This window comes from Scyliorhinus torazame, chromosome 2, assembly GCF_047496885.1.
Source record: "Scyliorhinus torazame isolate Kashiwa2021f chromosome 2, sScyTor2.1, whole genome shotgun sequence".
Taxonomy (NCBI): domain Eukaryota; kingdom Metazoa; phylum Chordata; class Chondrichthyes; order Carcharhiniformes; family Scyliorhinidae; genus Scyliorhinus; species Scyliorhinus torazame.
In genome coordinates, this window is record NC_092708.1 from 86,071,398 (window position 1) to 86,098,695 (window position 27,298).

A 27,298-nucleotide genomic window follows, 5' to 3' on the forward strand; every position below is an offset into this window, starting at 1 on the left:
ATCCCAAAGCCTCAGGTACCTCGGGAATCTGCACAGTAGAGTAAGGCTTACTGCCTCACTCTAATATGCAGATTTGCCAAAAACTGATCCCGCCCATTGCATTGAATCATGCGAGGTGTTGCGAGCCGGGTGGATCCCGGGAGCGGGATTTCCCGGCTTTCACCGGCCACACTGCGCCGCGGCGAGATGCTTTTCTAGTTCAGCGTGGCCGCAAGATCGTGCCCATACTTTCCAGCGTGGGTTAACAGACAGTTTTCAGGAGTGGCAACTGAGTTGATTATTGCCATTCACAATGCAGGACACATGGGTAAATTATGTCTGCCCACATAGATCAGCGAACCCAGCATATTCTGAAGCCCTGCCTGAACAAACAGCTCAAGCTTTTACTGGGTGATTCACTTAGTTATCAACTCATAGATGGCGAGAGTTGTACAATTTAAAAACTGAACATTTCCAAAAAGAACGTGAATGCTGTATTTATTTTCCCCCTTTCTTACCCCAAACCTTCTCTCACCTCTTTTCCAACCCTTTGCAGCTCAGAAATGTAACAACGGTCAGTTTCAATGTACCAGCACAGAATGCATCCCAGAGATATTTGTATGTGACCACGATGAGGACTGTGGTGATGGAAGTGATGAGCAAAAATGTGGTAATGTTTATTTTCTGGAACAGTCATTTTATAAATTCCTTAATTAGAAGTATTCGGCTCAAACCTGCTGCATATTTGGTACAAAGTTAGAAAGTTTACTATTTGAAATTGAGTGCCCTACAACTGGGCAGGGTATGTCTTTGTGTCTGGTGCCTAGGTCGATGCCAGTTGGTCTAGCTTATATTACTCTTATTCAACTTTTCTGATAAATTATAGGTTACCCTATAATTTAACTTGGGGAAGCAATGCCTCATTTTTAATATGCAGCTTCAAAACCACTAACTAAAATATTGAGATACTGCGACAAGCACAGTGATGAGGTTGAAGCCTGATCTATGTAATGTTTTCATAGAATTTACAGTGCAGAATTTACAGTGCAGAAGGAGGCCATACAGCCCATCGAGTCTGCACCGGCCCTTGGAAAGAGTACCCTACATAAGCCCATACCTCCATCCTACCCCCACACCTCCACCCTATCCCCGTAACCCCGCCTATCCTTTTTTGGACACTAAGGGCAATTTAGCCTGGCCAATCCACCTAACCTGCACATCTTTGGACTGTGGGAGGAAACCAGAGCACCCGGAGGAAACCCACGCAGACACACGGGGAGAACGTGCAGACTCCGCACAGACAGTAACCCAAGCCGGGAATAGAACCTGGGACCCTGGAGCTGTGAAGCAACTGTGCTAACCACTATGCTACGTGCTGCTCTGTTTTATACTCTGTTTTATACTCTGTTTAAATGTGTTGATATATGTGGAGACTCATTTGCAGTTCAAAATTATATATTTTTTCACGTGAGTTTAGTGTTTATCAAGATGAACCACACTCGTATTGGGAAATGGAACCCAAAGAGCATTGCGCATTCCTTTTCAAGTACAGAAGAATGCCAAAAAATACTTATTTTCTCTGCCCCAATGTTGAGACTTAGAATAGCAACCTCTACCATGTCAGTTGTTATTTAAATTTCTTTGTTGTAGTGTAATCCTGTATTATGGGAGTGGTAGAATAGCGATTACGTTACTGGAGTCGTAATCCAGAGAGCTGGCATATTGCTCTGAAGAAATGAATTCAAATTCCACTTTCAAAACTGGTGGAATTTAAGCTCAATTAAATAAATAAATCTGGGGCGAGATTCTCCGAACCCCCGCCGGGTCGGAGAATCACCGGGGGCTGGCGTGAATCCCGCCCCTGCCGGTTGCCGAATTCTCCGGCACCGGATATTCGGCGGGGGTGGGAATCGCGCCGTGCCGGTTGGTGCCCCCCCCCCCCGTGATTCTCCGGCCCGGATGGGCCGAAGTCCCGCTGCTAAAATGCCTGTCCCGCCGGCGTAGATTAAACCACCTACCTTACCGGCGGGACAAGGTGGCGCGGGGGGGCTCCGGGGTCCTGGGGGGGGCATGGGGCGATCTGGCCCCGGGGGGTGCCCCCACGATGGCCTGGCCCGCGATCGGGGCCCACCGATCCGCGGGCGGGCCTGTGCCGTGGGGGACACTCTTTTCCTTCCGCCTTCACCACGGTCTCCACCATAGCGGAGGCGGAAGAGACTCCCTCCACTGCGCATGCGCGGGAATGCCGTCAGCGGCCGCTAACGCTCCCGCGCATGCGCCGCCCGGAGATGTCATTTTCGCTCCACCTGGCGGGGCACCAAAGGCCTTTTCTGCCAGCTGGCGGGGTGGAAATTCGTCCGGCGCCGACCTAACCCTTTAAGGTTGGGGATCGGCCCCCAAAGATGCGGAGCATTCCGTACCTTTGGGGCGGTTCGATGCCCGACTGATTTGCACCGTTTTGGGCGCCAGTCGGCGGACATCGCGCCGATACCGGAGAATTTCGCCCCCGATGTGGAGATGCCGGCGTTGGACTGGGGTGAGCACAGTAAGAAGTCTTACAACACCAGGTTAAAGTCCAACAGGTTTGTTTCAATGTCACTAGCTTTCGGAGCACTGCTCCTTCCTCAGGTGAATGAAGAGGTGGGTTCCAGAAACATATATATAGACAAAGTCAAAGATGCAATACGATACTTTGAATGCAAGTCTTTGCAGGTAATTAAGTGTACAGGTCCAGACGGAGCAACTGGAGAGAGGGACAATCACAGGTTAAAGAGGTGTCAATTGTCTCCAGCCACGACAGTTGGTAGCATTTCGCAGTTGGGATGGTCCTGAAAATCCTCAGTGTTGCCTCTGGGTCCCTGAAGTCTCATGACATCAGGTTAAACATGGGCAAGGAAACCTGCTGATAGCCACATCTTACCCTCCTGAAACTGATGAATTAGTACTCCTCTATGTTTAACACCACCTAACAACATTTAGACTTGGGCTGATAAGTGACAAGTAACATTCACGTCGCACAAGTTCCAGGCAACGACCATCTCCAACAAGAGAATGTCAAATCATCTCCTTTTGACATTTAACAGCATTACCATTGCTGAATTGCTCACAATCAACATCCTGGGGTTATCATTGACCAGAAACTGAACTGGACCAATCATATAAATATGTAGCTACAAGAGCAGGTCAGAGGTTAAGAATTCTACAGAGAGTAAATCATCTCCTTACTCCCCAAAGCATATCCATCATCTACAAATAAGGAGTGTGATGGAATACTCTTCACTTGTCTGGGTGAGTGCAGTTCCAATAACATTCAAGAAGCTTGACACCATCCAGGACAAAGCAGCCCATTTGATTAGCACCCCTTCCACAAACATTCACTCGTTCCTCCAGCAATGCATAGTGGAAGCAATGTGTACCATTTATAAGATGCACTGCAACAACTCACCAAGATTCCTTCCAATGCACCTTTCAAACTTGGGAACTTTACCACCTAGAAGGACAAGGGCAGAAGATGCAGGGAACACCACCACCTTCATGTTCCCCTCCAAGCCACACACCATCTTGGCTTGGAAATATGTTGCAATTCCTTCACTGTCACTGGGTCAAAATCCTAAAAATCTCTTCTAAAAGCACTGTGTACTTACACCAGATGGATTGCAGCAGTTCAAGAAAGCAGCTCACCACCACCTTCTCAGGCACAATTAGGGATGAGCAACAAATGCTAGCCTTGCCAATGATGTTTACATTTCATGAACGAATAAACAAGAAGAAAGAAGCACTGAGGGTGACAAGAGTGCAGAATGTACTTTTGGTGAAGTTCATCAATGTCCACCACCAAGAATGGATTGGTATATCCACCACTGCCCAAACTGGCCAAGTTCGGAAGGACATATCTGCCAGGCCTGGGGCGGGATTCTCCTCGAACCGGCGGGGCGGGCCACTCCGGCGCCGAGGAGTGGCGTGAACCACTCCGGCGTCGGGCCGCCCCGGAGGTGCGGAATCCTCCACACCTTCAGGGGCTAGGCCGGCGCTGGAGTGTTTTGCGCCTCCGCCGGCCAGCGCGAGTTGGCGCATGCACGGGACCGCCAGCGTGTACTGGCATCATCCCAGCGCATGGGCAGGGGGGTTCTTCTCCGCACCGGTCATGGCGGAGGCTGACAGCGGCCGGGTGCGGAGGGAAAGAGTGCCCCCACGGCACAGGCCCGCCCCCGGTTCGGTGGGCCCCGATCACGGGCCAGGCCACCTTGGGGGCACCCCCCGGGGCCAGATCCCCCCGCGACCCCCGAGCCCGCCAGTGGAGCCAGGTCCCGTCGGTAAGGACCTGTTGTGATTTACGCCGGTGGAACCCGGCAAAAACGGGCGGCCAATTGGTCCATTGCGGGCCGGAGAATCGCCGGGGGCGGCGTGAATCTCACCCCCGCCGGCTGCTGTATTGTCCGGCGCCGGGGTTTTGGCGGGGGCGGGAATCGCGCCGTGCCGGTCGGCTTCCGGATATTCGGCGGGGGCGGGAATCGCACCACGCCGGTTGGCGCTCCCCCCCCCCCCCCGCAATTCTCCGGCCCGGATGTGCCGAAGTCCCGCTGCTAAAATGCCTGTCCCGCTGGCGTAGATTAAACCACCTACCTTACCGACGGGACAAGGTGGCGCGGGAGGGCTCCGGGGTCCTGTGGGGGGGCACGGGACGATCTGGCCCCGGGGGCTGCCCCCACGATGGCCTGGCCCGCGATCGGGACCCACCGATCTGCGGGCGGGCCTGTGCCGTGTGGGCACTCTTTTCCTTCCGCCTTCGCCACGGTCTCCACCATGGCGGAGGCGGGAGAGTCTCCCTCCACTGCGCATGCGTGGGAATGCGAGGGAAAGAGTGCCCCCACGGCACAGGCCCGCCCCCGGTTCGGTGGGCCCCGATCATGGGCCAGGCCACTGTGGGGGCAACCCCCGGGGCCAGATCCCCCCGCGCTCTCCCGAGCCCGCCAGTGGAGCCATGTCCCGTCGATAAGGACCTGTTGTGATTTACGCCGGTGGAACCCTCCAGAAACGGGCGGTTACTTGGTGCATTGCGGGCCGGAGAATCGCCGGGGGGGCCGCTGCTAGCGGCCACCGACCGGCACGGCGCGATTCCCGCCCCCGCCAAAACCCCGGCGCCGGAGAATACAGCAGCCGGCGGGGGTGAGATTCACGCCGCCCTCCCGGCGATTCTCCGACCCGGCGGGGGTCGTTGAATACCGCCTAAAGTCTGTGCAGGTGGTGAGAGAGCCCTGACCGTCTCCGGCACCGGATATCCGGCGGGGGCGGGAATCGCGCCACGCCGGTCGGCGGGCCCCCCCCGCCGATTCTCCGGCCTGCGATGGGCCAAAGTCCCGCTGCTGGAATGCCTGTCATGTCGGCGAGAATCAAACCACCTCTCTTACTGGCGGGACTAGGCGGCGCGGGTGGACTCCGGGATCCTGGGGGGTGTTCTGGCTCTGGGGGGTGCCCCCACGGTGGCCTGGCCCACGATCGGTGCCCACCAATCTGCGGGCAGGCCTGTACCGTGGGGGCACTCTTTTCCCTCCGCCTCGGCCACAGTCTTCACCATGGCCGACGCGTAAGAGACACACACCCCTGCGCATGAGCGGGGATGACGTCAGCAGCCGCTGACGCTCCCGCGCATGTGCGGACTTCCGCCGACCGGCGGAGTCCTTTCGGCCCTGGCTGGCGTGGCGCCAAAGGCCTCTCCCGCCAGTCGGCGGCGAGCGAACCACTCCGGCACGGGCCTAGCCCCTCAAGGTGAGGGCTTGGCCCCGAAAGGTGTGGAGAAATCCGCACCTTTGGGGCGGCCCGACGCCGGAGTGGTTCACGCCACTCCATCTCACCGGGACCCCCCGCCCCGCCGGGTAGGGGAGAATCCCAGCCCCTGTGCCTGTTGTCCTTGTGTGAAGTGTCTATGCCCATGTCTGCAACAATAGGAACTGAAAGATGCAATAACTGGCATTACAATGTATGTCAGCATATTTTCAGCCCTTACCAATTCTGAATAATTTTTATGAATGGAAATATATAAGTGAGTGCAATTGTACATTTGAAGGTCAATTAAGTAATGAATATTGAATTGGGGCATACATTTAGGGGTCAAACATACTGGGTTAAGGTTATTTTTAGTTACGTAAGATAGGTTAAATAATCAAAATTGAGTGTAATATTCACAAAGTTCTATTTTGATCATAAAAATACATTCTAACACTCTGAAGAGACAGAGTTTTAACATTTCTAATGATTAACTGGTGATACTTTCTTGTGATTTGCAGTTTATCCAGCCTGCACCGGAAATTATTTCAGCTGCCCCAGTGGCCATTGCATTCATCAGAATTGGCTCTGTGATGGAGATGATGACTGTGGAGATAACGCTGATGAAAGAGGATGTGGTAAGAATGTGGGCAGTCAATGAGCACATAAAAGTTTAAATGAGTGAGGTTGTAAACTACTGAATGAGGATTATAGATGTTAACAATCATACATGCAACCTTGAATTGTAGATAGAGCAATTTTCATAGTGTCAACACAATGAATTATCATTCAGTCATTTGGTTGACTGCATTATTATTGTGCTCATGAAGTTCATGAATGGTATTGTAGGGAAGGCGGGCTCAGGATTGGGGTTAAAGCCTGAAAAGTGACATTGGATCGGCAACCAGGCATGATTCCACCCACTGCTGGATTTGGCCGGTGTGAGTTTGCGAGTGAGAGGGGAACCGCCAAGCAGCTGCTGGGAAAATTCTTAAAATGTGAAAACTTTGAATTTGTGGATGGGTCAGTTTTGTTAAGATTCTGCCCATGGAATCAGGAGAATCCTTTAAATCAATATGTAGTTCTTCAGGATTGTACTTTTGAAAATCCTACCACACAAATTGCTGGAAACATTCAGCTAGTCTGGCAGCATTGTGGAGTGGGGAACAATTAATGGACAGAGCCCTGGGGTGGCAGGTTTGGAGGCTGGATTGGTGGGGGGGGGGTGCCAGGAAAATAGCAGAGAGCGGCATCAGGCACTGTGGGAAATGTTTCTTTCTGGCAGCCAGGAACTGGAATTGGCTGCTGCACCACAGAGATGGGCAACCAACTGAGAAATTAGCACATTTTTCCAGTGACACATGAGGAGATTGCAGCTTAATGGAGGCAGCCTCCCTGTGACAGTTTAGGGGGCCGTGAGAACTCGAGACTCCACCCCCAAAATGTCCTCAGGAGGCCCTAAACCTGAGGGGCCTAACTGTTTGTCACCTCAGATTGTTAGTTCATTTGATCCTGACCTAACTGCTGGCTGCCTCAGCAGTGCCCACCACTCTTGAACCTCTGGAGCTGCTAGCCTTCTGGGTGGTCATCATCTAAATCCCACCCACTGTCCTTATGAGAATGGTCACGTCAGAGGCAGCCAATTGCAGTCCCACTGCCAGCAAGTGTGTGTTCAGGATCCACATTTGGTTCTGACTTTGGGGTCTCAAAGCTAACGGAAAAACTCAGACTAATGTTTCAACTTCATGATTTTTCATTAGTACTGCGCACTCTCTCACTCTTCAAAGAATAGGTTACAAAAGACCAGATAAATCCCTCATCTCCATCCAGTTTCCTTCTTTCTTACCCTCCCAATCTTATGGCCTATTTGCTTCCTTCAAACAGGCTTGTTTGCTTCTAAAATTCAAATTAAAAATAAGAAGTAGAGTTTACAGTGCCAATATAGAGAAGACAGGTGCCATAGATACTTATAATGTATTGTAAATGAAACATGTCCCACTCACAGACTTATCTCATATGCAAATATTAAGTGCAATGATTTTACCAGGCTGATTTGGAGCAGAGAGGGAGAAAGGAGCAGGAGAGAAGAGGAAATAAATTGTCAAGCAGAAGAACAGGTATTAGGGGGAGGGGGAAATAAAAGGGATGAGGGGAGGAAGGGATGGAAGGGGCTGCAGGAGAGGAAGAGGGTTGGGGAAGTTGGAAGGATGGAGGAGCAGGGAGTGAGGGGGAAGAAGGCAATGAGGATTGGATGAAAGGGGGGAAAAGAAGAGTAGGAGGTTGAAGGAGGTAAGGCTCCTTCGCTGCTCCCAATGTGATCTCTATATCGGAGAGACCAAATGTAGACTGGGTGATCACTTTGCTGAGCACTGCAATGTTCCAGTGAAGCTCAACACAAATTGCAGGAACAGCATCATGGGCGCAATTCTCCCATCGGGAGACTAAGTCCCGACGCCGGAGTGAAAACCGGAGTGTTTCATTCCGGCGTCGGAGGCCGTTCCCAGCCCCCTATTCTCCCGCCCCCAGGGGGCTAGGAGCGGCGCCGTGTCATTTACGCGCGCCCGGCATTGGTGCCGTGTAAAAGCGGCACCGCGTAAATGACGCGACCAGCGCCGTGTAAATGATGTCACCTGCACATGCGCGGTTGCCGTCCTCCCCGCGGCCGCCCCACAAGAAGATGTTGGATGAATCTTGCGGGGCGGCGGAGGAATGGAGGTCCTCCTTCAGAGAGGCCGGCCCGCCGATCGGTGGGCACCGATCGTGGGCCAGACCCCTTTTGAGGCCCCCTCCTTCCCCCCCCCACAGGTCGCCCCCCAGCGTTCCCGCGCTGTTCCCGCCGGCAGCGACCAGGTGTAGATGGCGCCGGCGGGAACCTGTCGTGTTGGGCAGGCTGCTCGGCCCATCCGGGCCGGAGAATCACCGCTCGCCCGTTACCAACGGCAAGCGGCGATTCTCCCAGCAGCCAGCCGTGATTCTCGCCGCGCCGGTTTGGGGGTGGGTGGGAGAATCGCGTGCGGGCATCGGGGCAGCATAGCGGGACTCGCGTGGCACCCGGGCGATTCTCCCACCCGGCGTGGGGGTGAGAATTTTGCCCCTTGTCTTCCAGTTAGCCATGTTACAGCCTTCTGGTCTCAACATTGAATTCAACAACTTCAGATGATTAGCTCTACCCCACCTCGACCCCTTTGTTTTCATTCCATTTCATTTTAACTGTGTTTTACTATTTACTTATTTCTTATCTTTCTTTATATATATATATATTCCCCTCCCTATCTTATCCCTCCTGGCCTTACCTTTTCTCCCCTTTGTTCACCCCTTTTTCTTATTTTACCCTCTCCCATGTCCCCCCTCCTCCTACATCTACATCTGTGACAGCTTATCCTCTGATTTTAGTTTCTCTGCTGCTTGGCCTTTCATACCTTATGTTCTCGGTGAGGACTGCCATTAGCATTCTTTTCCCTTGGTTTCTGTGGCTATTAGCATTCTTTTCCCTTGGTTTCTGTGGCTATTAGCACTCTTTTCCCTTGGTTTCTGTGGCTATGACTAATCTTTCATCCCCTCACCCTACAGTATAAATACCTCCCACTTTCTGTGCCTTTTAGCTTTGACAAAGGGTCATCTGGACTCGAAACATGAGCTCATTTCTCTCCCTTCAGATGCTGCCAGACCTACTGAGATTTTCCAGCATTTTCTCTTTTGGTTTCAGATTCCAGCAACCACAGTAATTTGCTTTTATCCAAGGCTCTGATTGAATCTAACTCCAGGATTATTTCCCTATTTTGTTAGAAGATTGGCAAAGTATCTGAAGTATGATGCAAGGAAGCTAAATGTTGGAGTGAAACCTGACCAACAGAAATTGAAAAATGATGAATCAAGGTTCATAAAACCTCCAGAGAGGGACTCATGAATATGTTGGTAGTCACAAAGAGGCCACTTTGAATAATGACATGATGGCAAGTTTAAAATCATCAAATCGATTATGAATGTCGACTTGGGGATTTATAATGGGAAATGGCTGATACAAAATATGTAATAAAAGATTGACAGTTGGAAGTGAAAATTGCAGACAGGCAATGTGGGAAATTATAAGATTTCTATTAATATATGGCCAGTTGCTTGGTAGTACATAACTTGAGCATTGCCAAAAACAATACATATTATAGAAGTTTTTCATCTTGCAGTCATCAGGTCAAATACAAGAATGCCAAATATAAAAGGTGCAACAATTTATACTCCATGAGAAAAGGATGTTGATTGGTTGGCAAGTCGACTTTGATTGTTCAAGGTGTTGCTGTGGAGAATGCACCAGGGAACTATTTACAGGGAAAAGCTTCAACAGCATCTCCCTTTTCTAAATAATATTTGGATAGGTTAGGCTGAAAGATTTGTTCAAGTATGATGTTGGACATTATCCTAGCATCACCCTTACTGTAGACCTGGACCACTAATCCTGCTGGAATCCATAAATATGGGGGCTGCAGGATTTGGATTTATTGTCATGTGTATCGATGACTTATGATGAGCAAAAGGTCGTGCAAGCCATAATTCAGGTCATCTGCAATTTCAACAGATTGTACTGACAATGTATGAAGCAAAGGAATTGAATATTGTATGTATATTGGCCCAATAAATGTATTCACATCTCCCCGTATTTCCCATTTGGTGATATACGATGGTAATATTATTTTCGCTGTATTGAAGTTTTATTTTTCAGCCTCTGCCTAATGCACATAATGCATTTTCAGATAGCTCAAACGTTTGCTTAAACCAATGCATGTTTCACACTGTGCTCCTGCAGATTTTAAAAATATATATTTTTTTACATTTTCTGACCAGAAAGGAGGGAACAGAAAATCTGCTTGCCAGGTGAATGGACTTGCCCGAGTTCCCAACACTGTATCCCTGTCAACAAACTATGTGATCAGATCGAGGACTGTTCCTTTGGTGAAGATGAAACAAACACCACAGCAGGCAGCAACTGCAGTGAGTAATTTGAAGACACGGGGGTGTAATTTTTGCCTTTATTATCTGGACGGCGGTCTGGTGGAACACAGTGCCCTTAATAATAATAATCACTTATTTTCACAAGTAGGCTTCAATGAAGTTAGTGAAAAGCCCCTAGTCGCCACATTCCGGCACCTGTTCGGGGAGTACTGGAATTGAACCCGTGCTGCCTTGTTCTGCATTACAAGCCAGCTGCTTAGCCCACTGTGCTAAACCAGCCCCTCAGCCCCTTAGGATCATAATCACCAGATCATTAGAAATATGATCAGCCGTAGGCTGTTCGGCCCACGGAGCCTGCTCTTTCATTCTATAAGGTCATGGATAATCTGATTGTGGCCTTCCCTCCATTTTCCTGACTGTCCCCCATAACTATTGACATTTCATTGATTAATAGTCTGTTTAACTCAGCCTTGAATATATTTAATGACCCATCCACATCAGGGGCGTCATTCTCCGACCCCCCGCCGGGTCGGAGAATGGCCGTTGGCCGCCGTGAATCCCGCCCCCGCCCCCGCCGAAGTCTCCGGTACCGGAGATTGGGCGGGGGCGAGAATCGGGCCGCGCCGGTTGGCGGGACCCCCCGCTGGATTCTCCGGCCCGGATGGGCCGAAGTCCCGCCCAGAAATTGCCTGTCCCGCTGGTGTAAATCAAACCTGGTATTTACCGGCGGGACCAGGCGGCGTGGGCGGGCTCCGGGGTCCTGGGGGGGGGGCGCGGGGCGATCTGACCCCGGGGGGTGCCCCCACGGTGGGGGGAATCCAGATCGGGGCCCACCGATCCGCGGGCGGGTCTGTGCCGTGGGGGCACTCTTTCCCTTCCACCTCCGCAACAGTCTCCACCATGGCGGAGGCGGAAGAGACTCTCCCCACTGCGCATGCGCGCGTAACTGTCAGCGGCCGCTGACGCTCCCGCGCATGCGCCGCCCCGACATGTCATTTCCGCGCCAGCTGGCGGGGCAACAAAGGCCGTTTCCGCCAGCTGGCGGGGCGGAAATCCTTCCGGCGCCGGCCTAGCCCCTCAATGTTGGGGCTCGGCCTCCAAAGATGCGGAGCATTCCGCACCTTTGGGGTGTCGCAATGCCCGTCTGATTGGCGCCGTTTTGGGCGCCAGTCGGCGGACATCGCGCCGTTTGGGGTGAATTTCGTCCCTTTTCTTTCAATTTGATACCATCATTAATTTCCCTAATTAGCCATGGATGGTGCATCCTAGTTGTCTCGTCTTTCTTTCTCAATGGAATTTATCTTCGTTGAGAGTAAGAAAATGTATCCTCAAATGTCTGCCATTGCTTCTCTTACTGCCTTACCTTTTTACCTATTTACCATTCCACTTTAACCAACTCATATCCTGGTAATTACTTCCATTTAAGTTTAAGACACTAGTTACAGACCCAAATTTCTTTCCTCACACAATGTGAAATTTTATCATATTACGATCACTCTTATTAAGAGGATCTTCTATTATGTAATTATCCCTGTTTCATCACACACAGGCTGCTCTCTGGTTGATTCCGGAATGTATTGTTCGAAGAAGCTGTCCCAAATACAATCTACAAACTCATTCTTCGGGTTACTTTTGCCAATTTGATTTGTCCAATGTATCTAAAGATTAAAATCTCCCACTATTATTTACCTTTCTCACAAGCTCCAATTATTTCTTGATTTTTACTCTGTCCTACTATATAGTTACGGGGCCTATACACCACTTCTACCAGTGACTTGATTGCTTCGCTATTTTTTTATCTCCAGTTAAACTGGATGCTTCCCCTTTGACTAAAATTTCTTCTTCAGCCCTGAGCTGTCTGTAGTCCTAGCACCGGGCAGGTAAGGTAGCCTTTGGAACGCACGCTGTCAGCTACAGAGAACAGTGTCTATTCTCCTAACTAGAATCTCCCTTTCTGCAACAACATTCATTTTTGCTCCCTCCACTTGAATTATCCCTTTCACCATAGTGCTGTGGGAGTTTGCTTATTCTTCCTGCAGTCACTGCTCTTGTTCACACAAAGCAGCAAGAACATTGAACCTCTGGACAATTACAAGGGCTGCAGCGCCTCTATTACTACCTTCTGGATCCCGATACCTTCTTCTCTTACAGTCACACCCTCCTGTCCCTGATTATAGGCCACTATGGCTACTACCTAGCCTAAGGGGTGTGTAACTGCCTCTTGAACCAGAATATCCTGGTAACGTTGCTGCTCCCTGCTGCATCGTAGTGTTTGAAGTACAGATTACAGCTCATCAACTTTGAGCTGAAATTCCTGCAAACATGTACTGTAGGTGTAGTTGCCATGGACCACACAGGTGTCCACCAGCACCTACATTCTACAGCAGCAATACATCACCAGCCAGCCCTGATATCTTTATTTTGTTTTTATTTAACTAATTAGTTTTAAAGTCAAAATATCATTATCTGTTGTTATATTATAGAGTTTAACTGGTTATACTATAAATGTTACATATCTCCCAGTACCAGTTTAAACTACTGCCCTAGTTTAAAGGAGGATTAAAAACATAAACTTACCAATCACCTACTAGCACACTTAATTAATGCCTTCAGGCTTCAGTTCTTGGGTCTTGCTGTCACATAGGTCATCCAATCCGTCAAATTACTGCCCGGGTGGTTATTTGATGAAGTCAAAACACTTTTGTTCTTCCTTTCAACTGACTACAGATACTGTCATAATTTATGCTCTGATTATTACTACTGATCCACTGAATCTTAAATTATTCCATAATAATTTCAAAGGGAGATCTCCACATATTCAATCAAATTGACACATTATAGGATCTTCTTCTGCCCAAAGTAAATATTTTAAGCGTGGAGTCCTGTGCCCATCACTGAGTCACAACAGATTTGCTCTAGCATGGCAGACTTTGGCTACAATTTTACCTAATTTTCCTCTATTAACCTTTGTTATATTACTTTGTTGCTGCAAAGAGAAAAAGCATGGATGTGCCCATACTCTGGATTCTTGTAAAGTACGATGAGAGGTTTATTAAGAGTTGTTGCTCATGCATTAAAGATGGTGATCTGCTCAAGTCCACCCAGACACTCTGCTGAAGCCACGACACATCACGTGACACATAACCAGCAGTGACGTATTCTCTGATACATAACAACCTTACATTTTTTTAGATTTTCTTTTCATCAAAATGGGGAGATGTAACATCTTTATATTCATTAGGTGTTTCTTAAGCAGTTTGAGTCCCGAATAATAATTTTTCATAGAATCATGGATTCCCAACAGGCATTATTTTGTGTGACAATGTTTAAGTCAAACTCTATTTTAGACAGATGAAATGCAATTCCTCTGTGAATTTTGTAATCACCCTTTGAGCAATTTTCAGGGTACAGATCCTATGATTCAAAGGTGAAATCTCTCTTGCGTTGAGGTAGCTAATCACAGCTGGAATAGTGGGAGAAGCTAAAATTAACAGCAATGTTCTGGGTTAGGGAGGGAAAATCCATGGAGCTTCTGTCCCCTAATTGCTATACAGTGGCTACTCCTAGACTGTCAATGAAAACATCATTGGTTTTAGTTGTGTTGCCCTCCACAGTCAGATAGCCTGCCAATATTCTTTCATCTTTGAAGAATGATCACTGGGTGAAGAACTCTAGAGTAATGCTGTTTGTGGAATTATATTCTAGTAAGTGCCTGCAGGAAAAAAGGGGACAAATAGTTTTGTCGTTACTGTAATATTAAATCTTCAAGGTACATAATAAATCCATTGTTCAAGGTTGGCTCCTTTAATATGTGGCATTATTTTCTAGATAGTAATACTTAGTTTATTAGAAACCTAGCAGGTAGTCAAAGAAAGTAATGTTCTACCTCTGTCAGGACAAGAAAAGGATTCACCTGTGTGTTAATAATCCCTGACGAAACTGATAACTTAAAAAAAAAGAATTCCTCAATAACTAACCGAAAGAACCGAAGAACAAGATTTCACGTTTTAAGATTTTTATTGTAACAAATAAACTAAAATTACCATAGGCCATATGTTACGTAACAGACAAATAATAGATCAAGCTAAGCAAAAAGGGCATGTTTTGCATTAACTAACTGATACAAACAAAATATGCCTCATTAAAAGTTTTTACTTTACACTGAAGTTCTGACAGATATCTTACATTGAAGATTGTGTCCCAAGTCCCTTCTGACTAACCACCAAGCTCACTTCTATCTGTCCCTTTCCTTGCCAAGGTGTGAAAACTGTCACTTGATTTTGAATAGGTTTCAATTTTAGATTTATTTCTCCATGACAAACAGATCACATGGTTCTGCCTCCAGGTGAACGTTTAGTATAATCACCATTCCCTTGCCCCCATACAGAACATTTTGCTTCACCTTAAATTAGAGGAGACATTTTAAAACATAACCACCTTGTAAGGTTCAACTTTCATAACAAGTTGTCAAAGTCAATATTTTCCCGCTTCTGTAGTAGAAAGATTCAACACACTCGTTAAGACAGAATAACAAAGTTTTATTTTCGAAACAACCGCATGCAGTAATGGCTGAAACTTGAAGTCAGAGAGCAGTCAACAAAACTGCTGAGTCTTTCACAAGTTCCGCGCTTTCGCGGAGAATTCGCTCAATATTTATACATTATCATTATTAAGATTGCGTGACAACAGTATAGTCAGGAGTTTGATCAGAAATACAAACGGAAGCATAGAACAGACCATTTTTGGTCAGATCACTCATACCATTATTTAGTCCTTGGAGGGAACATTGAAAGGTTGGAATAGACTTGTTTCTTCCTGAACTTATCTTGTTTTAATTCCTACAGCTCTGGGTTATGACAAGTTAGTTTTATCAGGAGTTGCCGAGGTCCGGTGTTTTGGAATGGCTCGACCTTCACTGATCTTTTCAGACTTCAAGTTATGCAGAGTTGGCCTTATCAGTCTTTCAGTCTGAAATGGTTAGGGCAGCATTTCTTATAGGGGTCTGGTGAATTGTGAGCATTCTTTACATGGGCCTGGTGAGCTGGAATGAGTAGTTTCAGCCTTTCTTACATTGTATTAAACATTTTGACCAGTCTTCCCATTGACCAGTTTTCCCATCATCCCATTACTTAATTCGTACCATATCACAAAGTACCCAAGAAAAGCTCAGTTTACAAAATAAATGCAAGATCACAGATTTTGGGGGCAATTCTCCCAAATGGAGCCCATGTGTTTGCGCCGCTGTGAACGCCGTCACGTTTCACGATGGCGTGAAACGGGCACAGGGCCGATCGATTCTGGCCCCCACAGGGGGCCAGCATGGCGCTGGAGCAGATCAAGCCGCTCCAGCCTCCCTTTCCGGTGTCAGATTGGCGCCGCGCCAATTCGCGCATGCGCGGGGGACTTCTTCCGCACGCCGGCCCCGACTCAACATGGCGTTGGAGTTCAGGGGCCGGCCGCGCAGGAAAGTAGTCCCGGGGGGGGGGGGGGGAGAGGCCGGCCTGCCGATTGGTGGGCCCCGATCGCTAGCTGGACCCCATCGAAGGCCCCCCCCCCCCCCCCGTGAAGGAGCGCTTTTCCCCGCCCCACAGGCCGCCCCCCCGGCCCTTTGCACGGAGTTCCCGCCGGCAGAGTCCAGGGGTGAACGGCGCAGGCGGGACTCTGCCGTATCCGCGTGGCCGCTCGGCCCATCCGGGCCGGAGAATCGGCGCCCCGCCGATTCCAGCGGCCCATGGCCGGTGCCGCGTCAAATGCGGCAGCGCAAATGGCACTGATTCTCCGCACATCGGAGAATCGGGTGCCGGTGTCGTGGCGCAGTTGCAGCGATTGTGCGGCCCGGCGCGGGGCTCGGAGAATCACCCCCTTTAATTTGTTACATTTTGTTGGAAGAGATAAGGAAATCAAACCAGTTGATTATAGTGTTATTCAAATGCTTGTATTTTGTTGTTCAAAGTCTCCCCTAAATCATATTATGCATTTTTTTTTAGGTGTAAGCAACTGTGCTGCATTAAGCTGTGAATATCACTGCCACGCTTCCCCATCAGGTGGAGTCTGCTATTGCCCATCAGGATTTGTAGTGAGTGGTGATGGTCGTACCTGCATTGGTGAGTGCTGCAGGTATATCAGGAATTAACATTTGATCTGATGTTAACCATCTGACGTAAATGGCAGATGCTTGCTAAATCAGGAATTGGATACTTTGGTTTCCACCTAACTTGGAGCATATTTCATGGCTACCAAGTCAGAGAAGCATGCAAAATGTGGCAGAGCTCGATAGGCAAGTGGTGAGGATGACACAAAGAGTCGGTAGAACAATATAGATTGGTTAAATGAGTGGACAAAAACTTGGCAGATGATGTAGAAAATGTGAGGTTATGCACTTTGGTAGGAAGAATAAAGGAGCTGATTATTATTCAAATGGAGAAAGATTACAAGGGATTTGGGAGTCCTTGTGCATAAATCACAAAAAGCTAGCACCCAGGTTCAGTGAGTAATAGGGTAGGCAAACACAATGTTGGCCTTTAAATTAAAAGGGAATGGAGTATACAAATAAGGAAATCTTTCTAAAACTATACAAAGCACTAATATAACCTGGAATACTGTGAACAGTTTTGCTCCCCTTATCTAACGAAAGATATACTGGCATTGGTGGCGTCCAGGGAAGATTCAGTAGGTTGGTCCTGGATATGGAGGGATTTTCTTATGAAGAGAGGTTGAATAGGTTGGGCCTGTACTCATTAGAGTTTAGAAGAATGAGGGTTGACCTTATTGAGATATATAAGATTCTCAGGGGGATTGACAGGGTAGCTGCTGAGATGGGAGATGTTCTTTTCCCTTGTGGGAGAGTCTAGGATCAGAGGGCATAATCTCAGACTAAGGGGTCGCCTATTTGACAGCGATGAGGAGGAATTTCTTCTCTCAGAGGGTAGTGAATCGGTGGAATTCTTTACCACAGAGGGATTTAGAGGCTGGCTTATTTCGTATATTCAAGGCTGAGATAGACAGATTAATCAGTAAGGGAATCAAGGGTTATGGGGAAGAGGCTGGAAAGTGGAGTTGTGAGTTTTCACATCAAATCAGTCATGATCTCACTGATGGAACAGACACAATAGGCCGAATGGCCAACTTCTGCTCCTACGTCTTATGGTCTATGGTCTTATGGATACGAGGTTGGGTGGTGCTGAAAAAGTGGTACATGGCCCATCAGTTCCATTTATAGATGGCTAAAGAAAACAATGTTTTAAAAATAATTTTTGGGAGATTCAGGTACAGCACACAACTGGGTTTTCCCGTTTTCGATGGGCAATGGTTTGGTAAGCTGCCTCTCACTTGGCATTCTGTCCTCTGCTCTTTTCCCAGGATAGGACATAGAAACTGCCAATTTGGGAATATCTTCCCTGGCACACTCTCTTTTACATCGCGCTGTCCTTGTTTGGAATGGCAAGGACGCGCGGAAACCTCTGCTGGGACAACCAGGATTTAGTGATCCAGTTCCTGGCCTAATTCATGGCCCTCCTGTTGAACTCCCACTGCAGTTGTGATGGAAACAAAATTGTAAAAATGTAACCCTTCTTTGTTCTCTTTTGACTTAGACTTTAATGAATGTACTGTATGGGGAGCTTGTGACCAGTTATGTGAAGACCGAGTTGGAAGTCATGCATGTTCCTGTGTTCCGGGCTATGTCTTAGAACACCATAAGCACTGTCGAGCAAATGCCTCATGTAAGTTGTCAGCATCAGCTCATTATTTATTTTTTCTCTTATTTGGTTCTTTCGGTATAAATTAGAACAAACAAATAAATGTGCATTTTGTTTTAGTACTTTCACAACTAATGAAGTTCTTTTGAAGTGTAGTCATTGGTGTAGTATAGAAACATAGCAATTTGTACAGATCTTGGCTGCTCAAACAACACGGATATAAATGGCCAGGTAATCAGTTTTAGTGATATTGGTTGAGGGATGAATGATGGCCAGGAGACAGGAGAACTCCCTTTCTGTACATCGAACAGTGCCTGAGATTGTTTTAGTCTGAGAATGAGTTAATGTATTGTCCAGAAGATGACGGGCACGACCCTGTTGCACCAGGTGCAGGTCTCGGCGCAATGGGTGAATCGCACGCGAGCCCCAAGTCAGGTATCAGACGGGGCCGATCGCGAGTCACCTGAATATGTAAATGAGCGCCCGGTGCCTGGACCCAATGGCCGTGCCTGTGAGACCTTGCCAGGGCGCTGATAAGTACTGGTCCACGCAAACGTGGACCAGTCATAACGGCACCCGGGGGGTCTCCCAGACCACTGGAGACTCTCGGGTGGTCGGGGACAGGGTGGGGTGGCACACTGGCACTCCCCCTGGAACCTGGGCACCTTGGCACTGCCTGGGGAATTGCCAGGGTGTCAGGCTGTCATTTCTAGGGTGTCCAAAGTCCAGGTTGGCATTGCCAGGGGTAAGGGCCAGGGGACCGTGCCAGGCAGAGGGGGGTTAGGGAGGGTCCCCTGGGACTTCCCCAAGTCTGAGGGGGGGTGGGTGAGAGGGGGTTCCCTCTAAGTGCGGCGTCGGCGGAGAGAATCTCCCACAGGCCAAAGAAAAAGGGCAAAGTATCATTGGATAGCTGGGTGTATCTCGGCGCTGCAGATATAGAGAAAAACCCCGCTAAACCCGCTGTTCAGTGGACTTTAACTCGAGTCCACTGAATCGCGCCCGACATCTCCGACTGTGCACCACTTGCTCAATTAATTGAATTTAAATTCCACCAGCTGTCACGGTGAAATTTGAACTCATGTCCTCAGAGCATCACCCTGGGTATCTGAATTACTCACGATGATACCATAAATCAAGATCATCGATGCTGCACTCTCTGTGGATCCTTCCTCCTTGGAGTTGGACTTTAGGCCCATGGTCTCAGCTCCCCCCCCCCGTCTTTCTGGAGTGCCATGATCCGCATGACAAAACACGGAATTAGAGTTTACATCTCCTCTTCCCATGCCTACTGTGGATCTTGATATGTCCAGTGATGGACATATGAGCTGGAAGCCTCCTAACTCTCATGAGTTTCATGATTGCCTGTCGGTCCTCTGCTCGGCCATTTTGAGGTGGTCGTCCTCTGCAGCCACCAATGCCCAAATGTCTTGGCTCTCTCATTGCTTTTGGGGTCCTGTTTCCCCTACAAACAGGAGGAGATGTGGCTGATGTCCCTGGCTCCTTCACGTGTGGGAAGTGTGTCCAGCTGCAGCTCTTGTTGGACCGCATGACAGCTCTGGAGCTGCGGATGGACTCACTTTGGAGCATCCGCGATGCTGAGGAGGTCGTGGATAGCACGTTTAATGAATTGGTCACACCACAGATTAGGATTGCTGAGGGAGAAAGGGAATGGGTGACCAAAAGGCAGAGAAAAAGCAGGTAGGCATTGCAGGTGTCCCCTGTGGTCATCTCCCTCCAAAATAGGTATACCGTTTTGGATACTGTTGAGGGAGATGGCTCACCAGGGGAAGGCAGCAGTAGCCAGGTTCATGGCACATGTACCTCGGGATAGAGCATCGGGGGGCCCGTTGAGTTTCCCGGGGCGATACAAAATCTCGTAATTGTAGGCGGAGAGCTCGATCCTCCACCTTAAGATTTTATAATTTTTGATCTTGCACCACTGCGTATTATTGAACATGAAGGCAACCGACCGTTGGTCAGTGAGGAGAGTGAACCTCCTGCCGACCAGGTAATGCCTCCAATGCTGCACAGCTTCCACGATGGCTTGGGCCTCCTTTTCGACAGAGGAGTGCCGAATTTTGGAGGCATGCAGGGTGTGGGAAAAGAATGCCACGGGTCTGTCTGCCTGGTTGAGGATGAGCCTGACATCAGTGGTAGGGAAGCTGCTGGAGAAGATACTGAGGGATAGGATCTATTCCCATTTGGAAGAAAATGGGCTTATCAGTGATAGGCAACATGGTTTTGTGCAAGGGAGGTCATGTCTTACCAACTTAATAAAATTCTTTGAGGAAGTGACAATGTTGATTGATGAGGGAAGGGCTGTAGATGTCAGATATATGGACTTCAGTAAGGCATTTGATAAGGTTCCCCATGGTAGGCTGATGGAGAAAGTGAAGTCTCATGGGGTCCAGGGTGTATTAGCTAGATGGATAAAGAACTGGCTGGGCAACAGGAGACAGAGAGTAGTAGTGGAAGGGAATTACTCAAAATGGAGAACTGTGACCAGTGGTGTTCCACAGGGATCCGTGCTGGGACCACTGTTGTTTGTGATATACATGATGCACTATCAATTACGACGAGACGAGAGTAGAGAGTAATCGAGGCTTTATTAAGCAGAGATGTGTGGCCGCCTGCAGCTTCTACCAGAATGGAAGCAGCTCGGGTGAGCACACACATTTATACTCCACCTACTGGGCGGAGCCAGCAGGCAGGGATTTACCCCCGTACCTATAGTACAGGAGCCGTACCGTATTACCTCTAATAATCATCGTTACAACTATTATACAGTCAGTGGTGACTAACACATTCACCCCTTGTTAAATAAAAAGAGTCCAGCTGGGGTGGTGGAAAAATTAACAGTTTGGTGAAAATTTACAAATTCAGCCGGTCGGGTTGTGGATCTGCACGTTTTTGCAGAGGAGGACAGGTCCAGGAGCTGCCTGCCATGTTGGGAGCGAAACCCCGGAGTTGGAGTTCCTGGGGAAGGCAAGGAGACATTCAGTGGGTTTCATTAGTTGCAGTGCAGAGTAGTGATCGAATGGAGTGGAGCGTGTCGGGGAGGACCTCCTGCCAGCGGGAGACTGGGAGATTTTTAGACCGAAGGGCCAGCAGGACGGCCTTCCAGACAGTCCCATTCTCCCTCTCCACCTGCCCGTTTCACCGGGGGTTGTAGCTGGTCGTCCTGCTCGAGGCAATGCCCTTGCTGAGCAGGAACTGACGCAGCTCATAACTCATAAAAGGAGGATCCCCGGTCACTGTGGACGTAAGCGGGGAAACCGAACCGGGCGAAGATGCTGTGGAGTGCTTCAATGACTGTGGCATACATCATATCGGGCTCATGGGACGGCGAAGGGGAATCGGGAGTATTCATCGACCACGTTCAGGAAGTACGAGTTTCGGTCGGTGGAGGGGAGGGGCCCTTTGAAGTCCATGCTGAGGCGTTCAAAGGGGCGGGAGGCCTTCACCAGGTACGCTCGGTCTGGCCGGTAGAAGTGCGGTTTGCACTCCGCGCAGACCTGGCAGTCTCTGGTAACAGCCCTGACCTCCACTATGGAGTAGGGCAGGTTGCGGGCCTTTATGAAGTGAAAGAACCGTGTGACCCCTGGGTGACAGAGACCATCGTGTCGGGCCCGGAGTCAGTCCACTTGTGCGCTGGCACATGTACCTCGGGATAGAGCCCGTTGAGTTTCCCCGGGCGATACAAAATCTCGTAATTGTCGGCGGAGAGCTCGATCCTCCACCTTAAGATTTTATCATTTTTGATCTTGCACCACTGCGTATTATTGAACATGAAGGCAACCGACTGTTGGTCAGTGAGGAGAGTGAACCTCCTGCCGACCAGGTAATGCCTCCAATGCCGCACAGCTTCCACGATGGCTTGGGCCTCCTTTTCGACAGAGGAGTGCCGAATTTTGGAGGCATGGAGGGTGTGGGAAAAGAATGCCACGGGTCTGTCTGCCTGGTTGAGGGTGGCGGCCAGAGCAACGTCCGATGCATCGCTCTCGACTTGGAAGGGGAGGGTCTTGTCGACCGCGTGCATCGTGGCCTTGGCGATGTCTGCCTTGATGCGGTTGAAGGCCTGGCGGGCCTCAGCCGTCAGGGGAAAACTGTGGAGTGGATGAGTAAGCGGGCCTTGTCCGCATAGTTAGGGACCCACTGGGCATAATAGGAGAAAAACCCGTGGCATCGTTTGAGGGCCTTGGGTCAGTGGGGGAGGGGGAGTTCCATGAGGGGGTCGGGCCCTAGAACTCCATTTTGCACCACATAGCCAAGGATGGCTAATCGGTTGGTGCGGAACACGCACTTCTCCTTATTGTACGTGAGGTTCAGGAGTTTGGCGGTGTGGAGAAATTTGAAAAGGTTAGCGTCATGGTCCTGCTGGTCGTGGCTGCAGATGGTGACGTTATCTAGGTACAGGAATGTGGCCCGCAGCCCATACCGGTCAACCATTCGGTCCATCTCACGTTGGAAGACGAGACCCCGTTAGTGGCGCCGAAAGGAACCCATAGGAAATGGTAAAGGCGGCAGTCTGCTTCGAACGCAGTGTATTGGTGGTCCACCTTGCGGATGGGGAGCTGGTGGTAGGCAGATTTCAGGTCCACTGTGGAAAAGACCCGGTACTGTGCAATCTGATTGACCACATCAGATATGCGTGGGAGGGGGTACGCTTCAAGCTGCATGTACTGATTGATGGTCTGACTGTAGTCGATGACCACTCGGTGTTTCTCCCCAGTCTTTACTACTCCCACTTGGGCTCTCCAGGGGCTGTTGCTGGCCTCAATGATGCCTTTCCGCAGCAGCCGCTGGACCTCCGACCTGATGAAGGTCCTGTCCTGGGCACTGTATCCTCTGCTCCTGGTGGCGACGGGTTTGCAATCCGGGGTGAGGTTTGCAAACAGGGAAGGTGGGTCGACCTTAAGGGTCGTGAAGCCGCATACGGTGAGGGGTGGTAAGGGTCTGCCGAATTTTAGAGTTAGGCTTTGGAGGTTGCACTGGAAGTCCAGGCCGAGTAACAGGGCAGCGCAGAGGTTGGAGAGGACGTAGAGTCGGAAGTTGCTGAACTCTATGCCTTGGACGGTGAGGGTGGTGATGCAGTACCCCCGGATTTCCACGGAATGGGATCCGGAGGCCAGGGAGATTCTCTGAATAACGGGGTGTATCGCGAGGGAACAGCGCCCTACCGTAGAGGGATGGATGTAGCTTTCCGTGCTCCCGGAGTCAATAAGGCAGGAGGTCTTGTGCCCATCGACTTTCACCGTCGTCGTTGCGGTTGTGAGGTTGTTAGGCTGGGACTGGTCGAGCGTGATGGAGGCGAGCTGCGGCGCTGATGTTGGTAGGCCTTGGGCTGGTCGGCGGCGGTGGCAGGCGATGAACGGCCAGACGAAGTCCCCGACGAGCGGGGGTCCTGAAGCGCCGTCCAAAATGGCACCGAAGATGGCGGCGCCCACGGCGGGCGGCATTAAAGATGGCGGTGCCACAGGCCACACGTGGTCTGCTGGGAGGAAGGTGTCGGTGCTCACGGGCCGCACGTGGTCTGTGGGGACGAAAATGGTGGCGTCCATGGGTTGCACGTGGGGGGTGCAGGAATGCTGGGCCTAGATACAGCAGCGATCGGCTGGGCCTGGCACACAGCAGCAAAATGTCCCTTCTTCCCACAGGTCTTGCAGATTGCACTCCGCGCCGGGCAGGGCTGCCGGGGGGTGATTGGTCTGCCCGCAGAAGTAGCATTTGGGCCCCCCGGGTTGGCTGGCTACCGCGCGGCGCATGCTTGGGGTGGGCTGGGGGTGGGAGCTGGTGGGGCCCACGATGCCCATGAGGGCGCCGTGCGGTCGGGAGCGTACGACTGTACGTTACGGGAGACTATCGTTAGCGGGTTCGCGAGCTGCCTGGTCGCCGCGAGGTCGAGCGTACCCCCTTCTAAGAGGCGCTGGCGGATGTACGCCGATCCCATTCCCGTAACAAAAGCATCCCTTAGCATAAGAGTTCCGTATGCTCAACAGCTGAAACTGCCTGGCAATCACAGGTCTTTGCCAGGATGTGTAGGGCACGCCAGAAATCGTCTAATGACTCACCCGGGAGTTGCTGCCTCGTGGACAGGACGTGCCTGGCGTAGAGTTTGTTGATTGGCCGGATATAATGTCCTTTCAGAAGCTCCATAGCTTTAGTGTAAGTGGGCGCATCCCGGATAAGGGGGAAAATATCGGAGCTCACCCGTGAGTACAGGATCTGGAGCCTCTGTGCATCCGAGGGTTGTTCGGTCGATGATCTGAGGTAGCTTTCGAAGCAAGCTAGCCAGTGGTCGCAGGCCGACGTGGAGTTGGCTGCTTGAGGGTGCAGCTGTAGGCGATCTGACTTGATGCGTAGTTCCATCACTGTAATATCTCTGCTTAATAAATTGATGCACTATCAATTACGAGACGAGAGTAGAGAGTAATCGAGGCTTTATTAAGCAGAGATGTGTGGCCTCCTGCAGCTGCTACCAGAATGAAAGCAGCTCGGGTGTGCACACACATTTATACTTCGCCTACTGGGCGGAGCCAGCAGGCAGGGATTTACCCCCGTACCTATAGTACAGGAACCTTACCCTATTACCTCTAATAATCATCATTACAACTATTATACAATCAGTGGTGACTACCACAATACATAAATGATCTGGAGGAAGGTATAGGTGGTCTGATTAGCAAGTTTGCAGATGACATAAGATTGGTGGAGTAGCAGATAGTGAAGGGGACTGTCAGAGAATACAGCAGAATATAGATAGATTGGAGAGTTGGGCAGAGAAATGGCAGATGGAGTTCAATCCGGGCAAATGCGAGGTGGTGCATTTTTGAAGATCCAATTCAAGAGCGAACTACACAGTAAATGAAAAAGCCCTGGGGAAAATTGATGTACAGAGAGATCTGGGTGTTCAGGTCCATTGTACCCTGAAGGTGGCTGCGCAGGTCGATAGAGTGGTCAAGAAGGCATATGGCATGCTTTCCTTCATCGGAAGGGGTATTGAGTACAAGAGTTGGCAGGTCATGTTACAGTTGTATAGGACTTTGGTTCGGCCACATTTGGAATACTGCGTACAGTTCTGGTCACCACATTACCAAAAGGATGTGGATGCTTTGGAGAAGGTGCAGAGGAGGTTCACCAGGACATTGCCTGGTATGGAGGGCATTAGCTATGAAGAGAGGTTGAGTAGATTAGGATTATTTTCATTAGAAAGACGGAGGTTGAGGGGGGACCTCATTGAGGTCTACAAAATCATGAGAGGTATAGACAGGGTGGATAGCAACAAGCTTTTTCCCCAGAGTGGGGGACTTAATTACTAGGGGTCACGAGTTCAAGGTGAGAGGGGAAAGGTTTAAGGGAGATGTGCGTGGAAAGGTGGGTGCCTGGAACACGTTGCCGGCAGAGGTGGTAGAGGCGGGCACCATAGAGTCATTTAAGAGGTATCTAGACAGATACATGAATGGGCAGGGAGCAGAGGGATACAGATCCTTAGAAAATAGTCAACAGTTTTAGATAGAGGATGTGGATCGATGCAGGCTTGGAGGGCCGAAGGGCTTGTTCCTGGCTGTAATTTTTCTTTGTTCTTTGTATGCTGCGACATCCTTCTGCTTGAGATGGCGGCTCTGGAATGCTTACTCCATGTGACTGCTGTCAAGGGACATGGAGAGGGTAAGCAAAGACAAACACCTAGTTGTCATCCAGATGTGGCCATGAATGCTCAGACAAGTATTGTTGGCACTCAATTCCCACTGCCAGCATTTGGTTGGTCACACCCTCCCAATGGGGCGATTTGTCCTGTGTTGCCAATTACAAGTCCCAACAAAATGAGCTGTATGTAGGACTCACCCTGGTGGAGCGGGGGAAATCCTTGAGCTGTTTGTTGCATTGCACCCAGGACAAGGGGATGATCATACGATTGCTGACTTCTGAAATCTCCATCCAGATCTTCTTGGTTAATTAGAGGGTTTCTACTCATCATACATAGCATAGCATAGCATTTGCAGTGCAGAAGGAGGCCATTCAGCCCATCGAGTCTGCAGCAGCCCTTGGAAAGTGCACCCTAATTAAGCCCACATCTCCACCCTCTCCCCGTAACCCAGTAACCCCATCTAACCTTTTTTGACACCAAGGGCAATTTAGCATGACCAATCCACCTAACCTGCACATCTTTGGTCTGTGGGAGAAACACCAGGTTGCTTATGGTTCAGCAATGCCTCGCCACAGCTTCTCCACGGGAAAGACAAAAGGTGGGGCGGCACGGTAGCACAGTAGTTAGCACTGTTGCTTCAGAGTGCCAGGGACCCGGGTTCGAATCCCGGCTTTGGACACTGTCTGTGCAGAGTCCGCAAGTTCTCCCCGTGTCTGCGTGGGTTTCCTCCGGGTGCTCTGATTTCCTCCTACAAGCCCTGAAAGATGCCCTTGTTGGGTGAATTGGACATTCTGAATTCTCCCTCGGTGTGCCCGAGCAGACGTTGTAGTGTGGCAACTGGGGGATTTTCACAGTAACTTCGTTGCAGTGTTAATGTAAGCCTACTTGTGACAATAAAGATTATTATTATTATTATATAGGTTCACTTATTTAGACCAGGCACATGGGAACATTTATGCAAAGGTAGAAAGGTTGAAGACATCAGCAGCAGAGCTGTGCGTGTGTGCTCTGCTCAAAAGTAAAAGTGAAACAAAATCTGGATTGTACGGCATACTGCCCTTCCAGTGGTGTCATACTGCTACCCATTAAAGATATATTACAACAGTGACAGCTTTGGCAAGGCTCTACGCCTTCAGGATTTTGATTAATTGTGGTTAGCCAGCCATATTTCTTCCATGTGGTGCCGGGATCTGCTTCTGGGACTGCTGCCGAGACCTACACTTTGCAAATTACATTCAGTCTGTTAACTCCATTTCTCTCTACACAG

The 27,298-nt window shown here is 49.7% G+C and overlaps 1 protein-coding gene across 2 annotated transcripts in view; it reads left to right on the forward strand.

The window, feature by feature from the left end:
• The window catches only part of LOC140389325 (low-density lipoprotein receptor-related protein 2-like), a 534,533-nt gene that overhangs the window by 134,728 nt on the left and 372,507 nt on the right, over window positions 1-27,298 (forward strand). For both annotated transcript variants that reach the window (XM_072473491.1, XM_072473499.1), the window contains exons 6-10: window positions 536-649; window positions 6,264-6,380; window positions 10,579-10,725; window positions 16,674-16,790; window positions 18,279-18,407. In XM_072473491.1, the coding sequence (XP_072329592.1) occupies window positions 536-649; window positions 6,264-6,380; window positions 10,579-10,725; window positions 16,674-16,790; window positions 18,279-18,407 (624 nt within the window). The remainder of the gene's footprint in view (window positions 1-535; window positions 650-6,263; window positions 6,381-10,578; window positions 10,726-16,673; window positions 16,791-18,278; window positions 18,408-27,298) is intronic.